Below are 14,370 nucleotides of genomic sequence, written 5' to 3'. Positions count from 1 at the left end.
CTGACAACTCAGCTCTCAGAACTGACACAGGGATATTATCAAGCACTTCTTACATCAGCAGCCCACCTGCAAAGATGATAAGCACACGCAAAACTACCATCTTCACTTTCTGCAGTATCTCGATGGCTTCAGAGGGCTTCTCCAGCTGCTGGAAAACTTGACACATCTCAACAACACTGAGGAAGGAAAAAAAGAGAATGGCATTTAAGGATAAAAATCTGCAACCCACAAGCATTGTTACCATGTAGTAGGCTAGGCCATAACACAGGTAAGAATTGTCCCCTCTGCTCAATCATAGATATTGTACAAGAAAAGCTCAGATAACATAATTTAGATCTCCAGAAAACTGTTTTCTATTTGTTTGATTCTCTTGAAATGCAAAGGTAAGTGACTAAAGGATGTCAAGATACGCTGGCAGCCTCTGTGACAACATGGGTGAATCTAAAGGACATTTATGTTACGTGAGGAAAGTCAGGGAAAGACATATATCACGTGTTGTCATTCATATGTAGAGTATAAAAATGTTGACCTCATGAAGTTAAGAGCAGAATAGGTCCCAGAGGCTGGAGAGAGAAGGGGTATGGATGTGGAGAGGATGTTCCACGGACCCAGTGCTAGTTAGAGAGGAGAAAGGAGCTCTGGTGTTCTATGGCACAGCAGGATGACTACAGATAACAATAACGCATTGTATATCTCCAAATAGCTAGAAGAGAGGATTGTGAATGTTCTTGCCACAAAGAAATGGTAAGTGACTGAGGGGATAGATATGCTAATTACTCTGATTTGATCATTATAGAATATGTACAGATATTGAAATATCACATTGTACAGCATAAGTATGTTCAACTAATATACATTAATCAAAAAAAATAAAATAATGCATTACAAAAACATGATGGTATGTAGAGCGCTGGTGTAAGTTCCCTCTCTGGAGAACTGAAAAAACTGAAGCAAAAGCTGAGATGGGGGAGAACAGGGTGGCCAGGACCACCTCCAGCTCAAAAGAAAATTCCAAGCCCATGCTAAAGTCAAACACAACACAATTTTGGATCTGAAGCAAAGAGGAGATGAGCCAGGAAAGTCTGAAAGCCAGCATTCAAATTTTGAGGTAATGATAGTTCTTGTACCCAAGGGATACCTATTTCATTAACTAAGGACATCCTTCCAAGCTATAAAAATTTATTGGATTTGAGACACAGGTTTATAGCAACAGAACTAACAGAAAATAACTCAGTAAGTCTGATGAGTTCAGACTGCATTTCTAATCTCCAAGTGGGGCTGAAACAAAGGCAGACACAGGCAGGGACCACAAACCCTTTGAAAAGTCTTGTCATGCCCAGGAAGCATGGATATAGAAAGTGCAGTCCCTCTAGGGCTCTGCACACCAATAGGAGCAAACTGCCCCACCTAAGGCAGCAGACTGCTTCCAGAACACAGCAGCTAATAGGACCAGAGCTCTTAAGAACATACTTCCTACCACGGGATAGGGGGAGAAAAAAAAAAAAAAAAAAAAAGAACAGGTTTCCTTTGACCCAATATTTAGGAGTGAAAAGGCTTAGAGGTGATCAATCATTTAGAGTTAGATTGAATCTAAAGAAAGCCGAAGCCAACAGCTGCCTGGAACTTTCCTGTGGTTGGTTAAAACTACAACTTCAATGTTCTGTGTGAAGTGGGTGAATTTACATTCTCAGCTAAATATCCAATAGTAGGACCCTTGTTTGCCAGAGTGCGTGCACAGAGAAAACTTGTTAATGTGCCAAGTGAACAGAATACAATGATTTTGCTTTTGAAAATAATTTACTTTTGAAAAACTCTTGAGGGAATCCAAATCATCTGAATGCCAAATAATAAGCCAAATAATGAAAATGAAAGACTGGACTCAAATCACTCCATTGTAGAAGCCAACTTCAGAGCATTATAAAAGTCAAAGGTCACTTACCCTGATTCACCGTTATTCCTGCAAGGCTACTGAAGTGAGGAAAAACATGAAGTGAATGAGGTGTTTGATTACCTTTCATCTGTCAGCGACACTTTTTGCCAGTATTCAATCAATACAAATAATCTTCTCAGGTATTTCTTGAAATACTATAATGGTTTGAAACCATAAGGAAAATTCATCATATCATCCTGGGACCAGGCTTCTTTTGCCGACATGCCATTCTTTCCAATGGTTGCATTAAGAAAAATCTCCAAAATTGGATGAAACACAGTGCTTATGGAATTTTCCCACTGGGAGTTGTTAGGGAGGAGCCCTTTCCTTGAGAGAGTTGTTCTACTTAACACAAACTGGGTTGCTTTTTCAAGTTGATGATGGGTTATGTTCTCAATCAAAGATGTGTTGAAAGATAAACCTTTACTTAATTAATCTCCATACTCACTTTCAGTTCCACTGGAGGCCTGTTCTATGGTTTTCAAAAGGTTATTGGGATGCTGAAAAAATGTCAACAACAGATTTAAAACCTCCCAGTTATCCTTCTTCAAGCTATTCCAAAGAGTTTCTAAGGTAAGATTAATCGCCATTTTCAAGTAAGTTCCTATTTCTGTGCTGCTTTCTGTTAACATTTTATCCAAAAAACAAATCACTTCATGAATCCTTTCCTGCTTTGTATCTTGAGGGCTAGAATTTGGATTAAGCTGTAAAAAGTCCATTTGGTTGGTAATGTTATTTATAGGAACTAAGCAATCCAGAATTTCCTCCCATAAATTGATAGAATCCCTAGAAAATATTTGAGACACATTACTAAATGTCACCATAAGATGCTCCAAAACTCCCAAATCGATTTTCATAGAAGTTAAAAATTCAGCTATTTCTTCCAAAATATCAGAAAAGTCCTTGGATTGGTTCACATATGAGAGTATGATAGATGACACACTGAAAATATCAGAGTCTTGTGAAATATTAGGTTTGACCCCAATCATCCCAAAGGCCAAGTCAAGAAATGGCAGTAATGAATCATTTATCTTTTCAAATATAAAATGATCTACCTTTTTCAAAGTAGTTATTTCCTTCACAAGATGTTGAACCCTTTGGTGCATGATGGAATAGAGAGTATCAAAGAATTTAATGGTGTCCTTGGTACTGGAGATTAAATGAGTGTCAAAAATCATAGCCATCTGTCCTGCAACTTTCTTGGATAGCTTGAGAAGTTTCACAGTGGAGTCCACTAATATGGCAAGATCTCTCAGCTCAGCACTGTTGCTCAACAGCATGGTCAGAGTTCTAGACATTTCTAAGAGAGGTTCCGGGACATGACTATTTTCAGAAGCTCTAGAAATAACACCAAGTAACCTCTTAGTAATTTCTAATGTTTCTCTGTTTCTTAGAAGAAATGAGTTATGTATAAAGAAAAACAAATCAGTTAGGTTAGATAATATGACTTCTTGGAGTGTAGGATATAAGGTGTGGAAGTCCTTACTGAGAGAGTTTAAAAGAGTATCCATAAGATTTGCTATCTCTGTGGAACTTTCTCTCACAAGATGAAGAACTGACCCAAGATTTTGATTAAGTTTGAAGAGCTCCTCAGGACTATTTATATGGAAAAGCAACTGACTCACCACTGTAAGGAAGTCCAAATTATCTTCAGACTTATTTTTTATTGAGGTTTCCCTTACAAAGGCATGCAACAAATCTTTTATGAATTCCAGACCTTGATGGTTATCAAAATAAAGTTCTCCATTGTCTAATATAAATGAGTTTTTGATTAAATGATATATAGTCTCCTTTAAACTTGAGAAAAAATCCATCAATCTTTCTTCATTCTTTGAGGTAAGAAATTGATCCAATTTCAGAACTTCTAGAATTTTATCTTTTGGAAAAAAACTAAAAAAAATTTCATTTTTAATACACTAGCAATGAAATGATTTAAATATATAGTGGCTATTATTTTATTTGGTTTATAATAGCATCATGGAAGGATAATATTGAGTGAAATATGCTAAAATAATTCCAAATCACAATTAATATTTTTGTTGTCAAATAATGAAAAGAGTGAAGGGATTTCATGGAGACTTTTATTACAATTCATTGAAACTAACAATTTAAAAGGCCACTTATTTTTGTATTTAGAAAAGAGGCAAAATGATTACAAGGTGGTTCTGAAAAAGTGGAAAGCCTATTTATATTTTTTTCGAATTTTAAAAAAATAATAGCAGATCATTTGAAAACTCTGATGGTTTTGTGATCCATCAACTTGACTTAGCAGAACAATAGGCCCACAATGCCCTTTTTTGTTTGTCTCTGGGCTTAGTGGTCTACAAGGAAGAGTGCCTCCAGAGAGATGACGAGTATATAGAAGTCAGAGGCCATTTTTGTAGCATAAATATGCCTTCTATCAGCTATTCAATCCAACACTAATGTAGCGTAGGAAAACAGATTTTGCAGATGTGATTCAAGTCCCTAATCAGCTAATTTCATGGTAACCAGAAGAGACATAGTTTGTCCTAGGTGGGCCTGACATAATCAGTCAGAAGGTCGTAAAAAGACAACGTGGGTCTCGCCTGACCTAAAAACTCCAATGGCAGCTGGGTAGGCAACTGGTCTCCCTTGCCCCTGAGTCTTCCTTCCTTCTTGACTACCACCTGGGACCAAAAGTTTCATCTCATGCCTCTGGTGTTCCTGCTGACTGTGACAGTCCCCTCCTGACAGCCTTCCCTACGGATTTGGGACTTACTCAGCCAGTGTGTGAAGTTATGTAAGCCTATTCTTTCAATTCAATCTTTGCTGATGCCATAGTTGAGTCCTGACTGAAACAAGATGAAATAAACTGGAATTTCCCTCCAGCATTTTTACTGATAACATTCAAAGAGATTTTTTAAAATATATGAATAAAAATAATGTGACTATTGATTTTAGGGTTTCCAAATGCAAACATCACACTAGATGAATTATAATAAAAATATTTAAACCCTTCATATGTGATTTAGACAGTTAATACAGCAATTCAAATTATGACCATTCAACATGTGAATATTCATCCATAAAAACTAATTTTTCAGTTCCATATAAAATAGAATTTTGTAATTGTTTTCAGTGTCTAAAAAATAGAAGAAAAATAATGTATAACTATATACCACAGGCTAGGTCTGAATGCTTACTATTTAAGTAGCAATAATCAAAATTATTTTACTTTGATATTTTCATAAAATTGTCATGAAGACACATTAACTTTAATTGTCATTCAAAATTTTTTAGGTATGACTGCTGTTTATTGGCATTCCTGTACTCCAGAAAAGAAAGTGGTTTGAGATATATTGCAATCAAATGAACTATATACAAAGAAAAAATACACTCACCTCATCTCTGCAATAGCATCTTTGTGGAAGTCTTTTAGCAGAAGAGATATTTTGTTCTCAGAATTTCCCTTTAGTAAAAGGGAGGAGAATATTCTCAAAAACTGTTCTTTGAAATCCCCTGTGCTCCTTGGAGGGAGAATAGTTTTCCCACCATTGTCGGATGGCATGTGATTCAAGGTGAGGTTAATGATATTCATTTTTTGAAGGTCATCATCACTTAAATTTGGGACCACTTCTTGAGATCTCTCAGCTAAGTTATTGATGAAATTAATCAGAATGCTTTCAAAAAGCAACTGAACAACTGAGAAATTGGTTAGTTGCTCTTGATTTAGCAGATGAGTAAGAAAGTCAACATTGAAATTGCCTTCTCTTGAAATGCTTTTCAGAAATTCCAAATAATTAGTCATATCTTTAGTTATATTATCAGTTAAACTCTCGCTGGTCACAGGAACAAATAATGTTTGTATCAATTTAGAGTAATCTTTGTTTTCAATTTCATGAAACCATTTTTTTGTGGTCAACAAAAAATCTTCAGTAATTTCTAATGTCCTCAATAGTGATGAATCCAAGCTTTCCAGAAAGTGGGAAAGTTGTAAAACTAAGCTTTGAAGAGTCACTGAATTTATACTTTGGATTTCCTTCTTAATTATAGAGAACCAGTGCCTGATACTAAAGTCATGGGTTAGTTCTTTCATGGTTTGTTTAAAGTCAAGCCATAGTCCATCAAGGTTGTAAATAGTGTCACTATTTTTAATAAAACTTGTTAGTGCTTCTAAACTACTTTCCATGAAACTTGCATTCAGAAGAATCGTGAGTGGAGAGAGTAAATAAGCACTGTTATTTTCTAGGCTCCAATCCCCAGCAATCAACTTGATCATCCTTTCCAAATTTAAGGAAATATTATTTTGGACAAATTTCTCTGTGCCTTCAGTAATGTTAAGAATCTTATTTAAACCAGCCAGTTTTTCAAAAATGTTTTCTCCAGAAGTAGCTTTTGTAAAATTGACATTTTTTAGCTTTTCTATGATTTGCAAAGCAATTTGCTTTATTGGACCACCAGGACAATGTTCAGCGATGCTGTCACTACTTTGATTTTCAGAAAGTGGAATAAAAGGTAACACCTTATGCCAAAATTCTTGCACCATTTTCACTAGTGAGATTTTAGCATGGAAGACTTCGGACAGTGCTAGAAGGATGGAATTCCAGTCCGCTAATTCATGAATTACACAAATAACTTGCCTACGTATTTCCATTTGTGAACTTTCATTTGAACATTGTGAACCTTCACCTGGGGGAGTCAGGTGGAGATGGTCAAGTATTATGGCCACTTGGTGATAAAAGGAAGAAGACATAAGCCCATGGACTTTGCAGGCTTCCAATTCTGGATTCTGCTGAAATCCATAGGTTGTATGATTCCAGCACCAAACCACAGGAAGGCAGGTTAAAACTTCTGAGACAATAGCTGGTTGGTCTGATATTAGTGTGACTATATCCAGAAGAGCTTTTATCACAACAGCAAAGTCCTCCTTGGTCATGTTTGAAATGCTTATGCCATGAAGGAGTGTAAAGTTATAGACATCTTTGAGGGCCTGTGTGATGTTTTTATCAGTCACTCTCTGCAGGAGACTCACAATATGAGGAAGAGCATAGTACAAATCCACTACTGCATTCACATCATCCTTAGGAAACAGACGGGAGAGCCTAAGCAGATGATTGACATTCCAAGCATGGGAACTGTCTACAAATTTCTCCATCAAGCCAACAAGCAAGTTGACCCCTGAATTGCCCCTATCTAATCTACTGAGATTCTTGAAGAAATCCACCAGGCTCTCACTAATGTGTTCAAGCTGATCTACTACAAGGTCTATGTCTGCTTTCTTGAGAGTACGCATGAGAGAAGCCACCTTCTTTAAAACTTGAGCACGACTTGTATTTTGTGGGATATTGTGAGAAACAGTGGGCATTAAGGAGTTGAACACATCCCTCATCCACTGAATACCAAGATCCACAGCTTTCATTAGTTCATGTGAAATTGTTTCTGGTGAGTTTTGAAGATCATGAGATAAACTGAAAGCAAGGTAATTAGCTAAATGATAAATTGAATTGCCTAAACTCTTTATATCATTTTCCTTTGGACTGGTACCAAATATACTAAAATAGTTTTCAGTTTTAGAAGAGGAATTATTTTCCAGGATATTAGAGAAAATATCTTTTACAAGTTTCTGAATTTCCTTCCCCAATGCTATTAAATGCAGCCAAAGATTTTGAAACTGATTAGGAATTTCACGTGACATTTCTGTAGGTCTTAGAACTAATTCATTAAAATATTTCCAATTGGATTGGGAGAGAAAATCAAAGTCTCTTGTTAAGTTGTTTACAATCATCCTTACTTGATTTGTGGAACCATTCAAAACAGCTAATAAAATCTCAAATTTTGGTACTTCCTCTTTTTCAAAGACTGTAGTAAGTACAATATTTAGAAAGTCAGTTATATCTTTCAAGTAAACATTTACACAATTTATATTTGACTCACCCAAAGAACAAAGGGGTTTCTTTATATTTAGCAGCCAAGTTACCATTTTCAATGTGGAGTTCATTTTGTTGTCCGTATCTTTAAAACTCCCCAAAACACTGTCCAGATGTCCTTGTGAAAAACTTGAATTATACATCACATATAGACGATTGATGGCATCTATCCATGCCATGCATCCTCTCAGTCTACCAACTGTGTTCTCAGAGAATAATGTGGAATATAACACATCCAGAATTTGTACTGTCTGCTGTGAGGTATTTACATGAAATAAGCCTTCTTCTAAAATCAACTTTGTTACATTTTGGAAAACATCAGCACAGGACAATAAATCTTGATCATGAGACACATTTCTAAGAAATAATATTGTTTCTCTTAGCTTGGTGATGATGCTTTGAAATTTGTTATCTCCATGATCTGTGAGATTATTTAAAAGAAAATGATTTATCAAATCTGCATTACTATCCATATATTCTGAGGTCTGGCTTAACTCAATGAAAACCTCAAGCAGAGAATATAAAAACTCCCTGTTTGTGTTTGTGTTCAATGGAAGTGTCTCTAGCTGGTGCAGGGTAGTTTCCATGGTGAAAAGGGATTTTTCTATTTGGTCCAAGTTAAGTGATTTTACTGCAACTAATGCATCACCTAATGCTACCCATAGATCCCTGAGATCCATCAAGTCATGCCAATCCTGCAAATCATCAGCTTGAGTCACATTTTTAAACAAATTTAATATGAGTCTAACTGCATGATGAGTGGGAAAGACTCCCTGGCAGCTTTTAGAAATTTTCACATCCTTTTCTAATTCATCCAAAAGCTGAGTGAGTCCAACATGAAGAGAAGTGAAGATATTCAAGTCAAACTTAAATATTTGAGATATACTTCCCCAGATTTCAGTCCACATTTGAAGCCATGAAATGGTGCAGTGAACAGCCAAAAACTCATTCAACACGCTGACATTTGCTGAGAGGTTTGAAAAAATTTGTGACCATGGAAGATTAAATGAAGATCCCTTGTCTGTTAAATAATTCATAGAGGAAATGATTTCATTATCCAAAACAAAGCATTCATTACCCAACAGGGTTTCTACTGAACCATTGAGGAGATGACTGACATATTGAAATAAAGACATGCGAAAATCTTCATCTGCTATTAGCAGCTGTTTGAGGCCTGTCAAGGTAGCATGGATCATTTCCAATTCTTGGCCCTCTGTAGACATCAGGGATTGAGCTTGAAGCTCCAAAAAGTTAAAAACTGAAAACAACTGCTGACAATAAGATACTTTAGAAATTCCCCCAAGAATCCCTGCGGTCTCAGACAAAAATTCAAATGCTTTACTGATGTTTTGAAAATTAAATTGCTTTATGATGTCCAAAATATATCTTGAGATTTGGGTAAGATACATTAGCAGAGAATCTCTACTCTGCACACTCAAGAATTTATAAATATATCGGTAAAAGGAAGAATAAATTTGTAGAAGTAAAGCTGAATCCTTGTCTTTGAAGACATTTAGGTGTATGTGTGTCAAAATGTTATTAACTTCCTGTTTTTGAGGTTCAGAAAGGGCTGAGAAAAGATCAGACGCATTCTTTACAAAATAGACTGTGTCCAGAGCTTCTGAGACTTGATCATGCCTCAGCAATCCAAATTCATAGAGACCATTCATCACAGTTTCACTTAAATGTACAAAATCCATGTTCACTGCTGGTGATTTTGACCAATTTGAATGGAATAACTGGGAAATGTTTATGCTTTTACTAAAAATTTTCTCATTTTCTGGAACAGAAAAATTTAAAAGTGAAGAAAAGTTTTCCAATTTAGCTTTTTCTCCTTTAGAAATGCCATTGAGCCATAATTCTAGAAGTTTGGGGTTAATTTCAAGAAGTATTAATTCCATGAATCTCAAAATATTTGTAGACTGGCTTCTCATCCAGTGACTTCCAACAGTTTGCAGTTTTTCAATCACCTCTTTCCCAAATTCTAAAAGCTCCTGAGCTTCAGCAGCAGGTGGGTCTCTCTCTAAACTCTCAAAGTGATTTATCCACAAAACACTTTTATTCAGAACTTCCTTGGTGAAAGATGAGTTGTGGAATTTGGGAACCCTGAATGAGTTGAAAGGATTAGGTAGTAATAATTTCTCCCAAAATTCCACAAATGATAAAAGAAAGTTCATCTGTTCATCCTCAGAGGCATGAAACTTCTTTTCCATCACCAGAAGGTGCTTTGTGCAGTTTAAGGCACTACAACATTAATAGAGTTGTTTTAGTATCAGAAAGAAAAAAATAATTCAACATATCAAATTTCTAAGATACTAATCACTTACAGTAAACCTAAATGAAATATTTACTAGACAATACATTTCCTAGTAGACATTAAAACTAATGTGAGCATTTGAAAGTGTTTTAGAATTCCACAACACAGTTACATATCTTTAGATTTAAATGTTGTCTATAATCAAAAAGACTGCATGCTTAAATTTTTTCTCCTGTGAATTCATATGTAAAGATATTCATTATTAAAGATAAGATTGCTGTTTATTCCAGAAGAATCTTAGGATTCATTTTCACATTTCATCTCAAAATGTCTTGGATTATCAAGGTAGTCCAAATAGTGAGATGCATCAAAATGGTGCATGTATGATTTAAAGAATCTTTAAATTTTCTTTAAATTCCCAGGAGGCAATTCCAATGCTCTTTTATGTTAGATGGGGTACTTTCTCTCCAGGTGTTTATTTTTAAAATACAAAGAGTTCAGATTGCTCACTGTCAGGCGCCTATCATCTGCCATTTGCCTGCCTCTCGCCTGTCCATCGCCTGCCTTATACCTATTCATCACCGAACGCATGAGGTTCACCTCCTGATCATCCGACAACAGTCAGCAAACTGATCGCCGACTGCCAGTGGAGCACCAGCTGCCTGCTGTTGCCTGGAAGTTCACTGTCACAGTACCTGCAGGTTTGATCACTCTTGGCTGCTGCCATTTTGAGACAACAGCCAGGCCCCATAGGACCCCTGGTGGGACTGACTCAGCCCCGTCTCCAGGATCCCTTCAGTCTGACCGACCGATCACTCCCTGCCTCCGGGGCCCTCACATCCACTGACTGCTCCCTGCCGCCAGGACCCCCAGACCAACTGCCTGCGCCCTATCACCAGGACCCCAGACTGACCGATTGCACCCAGCCTCCAGGATCCCGGAACCACACCAAACACACCCGACCTCTGGAACCCCTGCCTGACCAACCACACCCTGCCTCCAGCACCTCCAGCCAGCCATGTCCACACCTGAGCTGCAGCTCCCCATTTGCCAACACATTTGCAAGCCAGAGCAGCCATCTTGGACAAGCCTGGAAGCCGGAGCTCCGATCTTTAGGTGGGGCAAATCCCATCCTGAGACGCCTGCTGGAGACTTGAAGCTCACTGTCAGGTACCTCTCATGCATCAGGCTACTGAAGACTGGGAGGTTTCATTACTATATGACTGTTACACTGTAGATTTTCTTTTTTCTCCTTATTGAAAATTTTTAAGTTTTTATTTCTTTACTTTCCTTACTCTCTATTCCTTTTGTTTACCTGTTACCTCAGAGTCTCTTTCTCTCTTTTTTGCATGCTAACGTCCAATTTCTTTTGATTACACTCTCACACTTTCTATTATCTAGAACTTCTGTATATTCTTTTCTTATTCCATTAACAGCCACATTCTACATCCCTCTGCATTCTCTTTGTCCTCCATTAGAAACTGCAGACCTTATTGCAAATCTGTTTGTTTTACTGAAGATAATATTTGAACTCATTCTGTTTATTATGATAATATTGTTATTGTCCTCATAGGGGCTATTTGGTCTAGGATTGCATGGTATCTGAATTGGGCACTACTAATATTGATCTCCCCTTATAGAAAAGGTTTTGGAAACCTATAGGGCCCCTATAAGCCTATAGGGGGAAATCTGCAATACCCCAGATCTGCACTGCTAGAGTGGAAGATACATGAACAACATGAAAAAACAAGGGAAGAAAATGATCCAAACAAATCTGGATTCTATATTAATAGAATCCAATGACAGTATGGTAGAAGAAATGTCAGAAAAGGACTTCAGATTATATATGATTAAGATGATTTGCAAAGCAAAGGATGAGATAAGACAGCAAATGCAGGCAATGAATGATAATACCAATAAGCTGAAAGAGCATCTGCAGGAAGCAAAAGATCATTTCAACAAAGAGATAAACATTCTCAAAAAAAAAAAAAAAAAAAACCCAATGGAAATCCTTGAAATGAAGGAAACAATAAACCAAATAAAAAACTCAATGGAAAGCATCACCAAAAGACTAGACCACTTGGAAGACAGAACCTCAGACAATGAAGACAAAATATTTAATCTTGAAAATAAAATTGCCCAAACAGAGAAGATGGTAAGAAATCATGAACAGAATCTCCAAGAACTATGGGATATCATGAAAAGACCAAATTTGAGAATTATTGGGATTGAGGAAGGCACAGAGATACAAACCAAAGGAATGAACAACCTATTCAATGAAATAATATCAGAAAATTTCCCAAACCTGAAGAACAAAATGGAAAATCAAATACAAGAGGCTTACAGAACACCAAATGCACAAAATCACAACAGATCCACACCAAGGTACATTATAATGAAAATGCCTAACATTCAAAATAAAGATAGGATTTTGAAGGCCATGAGAGAAAAGCATCAAATTACATATAGGGGGAAAACAATACGGATAGCAGCAGACTTCTCAACCCAGACTCTAAAAGCTAGAAGGGCCTGGAACAACATATTTCAAGCTCTGAAAGAACATGGTTGCCAACCAAGAATCCTATACCCAGCAAAACTAACCTTCAGATTTGAAGATGAAATAAAATCCTTCCATGATAAGCAAAAGTTAAAAGAATTTACAAATAGAAAGCCTGCACTACAGAATGTTCTCAACAAAATATTCCATGAGGAGGAAATGAAAAACAACAATTTTGTTCAGCAAAGGGAGGAACTACTTTAGAGAAAAACCACTCAAAGGAGAAACCAAGCCAAATTAAAAACCAAAACTAAGTCCAAATGACGGGGAATACAAATCATGTCTCAATAATAACCCTGAACATTAATGGCCTAAACTCATCAATCAAAAGACACAGACTGGCAGAATGGATTAAAAAGAAAGACCCAACAATATGCTGCCTGCAAGAGACTCATCTCATAGAAAAAGACATCCACAGACTAAAGGTAAAAGGATGAGAAAAAAACCTACCGTGCACATGGACTCAGTAAAAAAGTGGGGGTTTCCATCCTTATATCAGATAAAGTGGACTTCAACCCAAAGTTAGTCAGAAGGGATAAAGAAGGACATTTCATACTGCTTAAGGGAACCATAAATCAGGAAGACATAATGATAGTAAATATTTATGCCCCAAACAATGGTGCATCCCTGTACATCAAACAAATCCTTCTCAATTTCAGGAATCGAACAGACCACAACACAATAATTCTGGGTGACTTTAATGCACTGCTATCACCACTAGATAGATCTTCCAAACAAAAACCAACCAAAGAAACCATAGAATTCAATAACACAATCAATAACCTCGACTTAATAGACATATATACAATATTCCATCCATCAACGAGTGGATTTACTTTCTTCTCAGCAGCACATGGAACCTTCTCGAAAATAGACCACATGTTATGCCACAAAGCAGCCCTTAGGAAATGCAAAAAATAGAGATACTGCCTTATGTTCTATCAGATTATAATGGACTGAGAGTAGAAATCAATAACAAAATAAAAAACAGAAATTACTCCAACACCTGGAGACTAAATAATATGCTATTGAATGAAACATGGATAACAGAAAACATCAGGGAGGAGATAAAAAAATTCTTAGAGGTCAATGAGAATGACGATACAACATATCAAAATCTCTGGGACACTATGAAAGCAGTACTAAGAGGAAAATTCATTGCATGGAGCGCATTCCAGAAAAGAATGAAAAGTCAACAACTGAATAACCTAACATTACAGCTCAAAGTCCTAGAAAAAGAAGAACAGAATAACAGCAAAAGTAGTAGAAGACAGGAAATAATTAAAATCAGAGCTGAAATCAATGAAATTGAAACAAAAGAAACAATTCACAAAATTGACAAAATGAAAAGTTGGTTCTTTGAGAAAGTAAACAAAATAGACAAACCCTTAGCCACACTAACAAAGAGAAGGAGAGAGAAAACTCAAATTACTAAAATTCATGATGAAAAAGGAAATATCATGACAGACACAACTGAGATACAGAACATAATGAGAAGCTACTGTGAAAATCTGTATTCCAACAAAATAGAAACTACCAAAGACATTGACAGATTTCTAGAGACATATGCTCCTCCCAAACTGAACCAGGAGGACATACACAATTTAAACAGATCAATATCAAGCAGTGAAATAGAAGAAGCCATTAAAAACCTACCATCCAAGAAAGGCCCAGGACCAGATGGATTCTCAGCCAAGTTCTACAAGACCTTCAAAGAAGATCTTATTCCAATACTTCT

General features: G+C 36.5%; 1 protein-coding gene across 1 annotated transcript in view; it reads right to left on the bottom strand.

Moving 5' to 3' along the window:
* Abca13 (ATP binding cassette subfamily A member 13) overlaps positions 1–14,370 on the bottom strand; it is a 475,698-nt gene that overhangs the window by 373,788 nt on the left and 87,540 nt on the right. The window contains 3 exon segments of the mRNA XM_047562044.1: positions 67–176; positions 2,012–3,820; positions 5,293–10,062. Coding sequence (XP_047418000.1) covers positions 67–176; positions 2,012–3,820; positions 5,293–10,062 — 6,689 coding nt within the window.

The sequence above is a fragment of the Sciurus carolinensis genome, chromosome 8, assembly GCF_902686445.1.
Source record: "Sciurus carolinensis chromosome 8, mSciCar1.2, whole genome shotgun sequence".
Taxonomy (NCBI): Eukaryota; Metazoa; Chordata; class Mammalia; order Rodentia; family Sciuridae; genus Sciurus; species Sciurus carolinensis.
The sequence above is the reverse complement of the archived record's forward strand: the minus strand, read 5'-3'. Positions and strand labels throughout refer to the sequence as shown.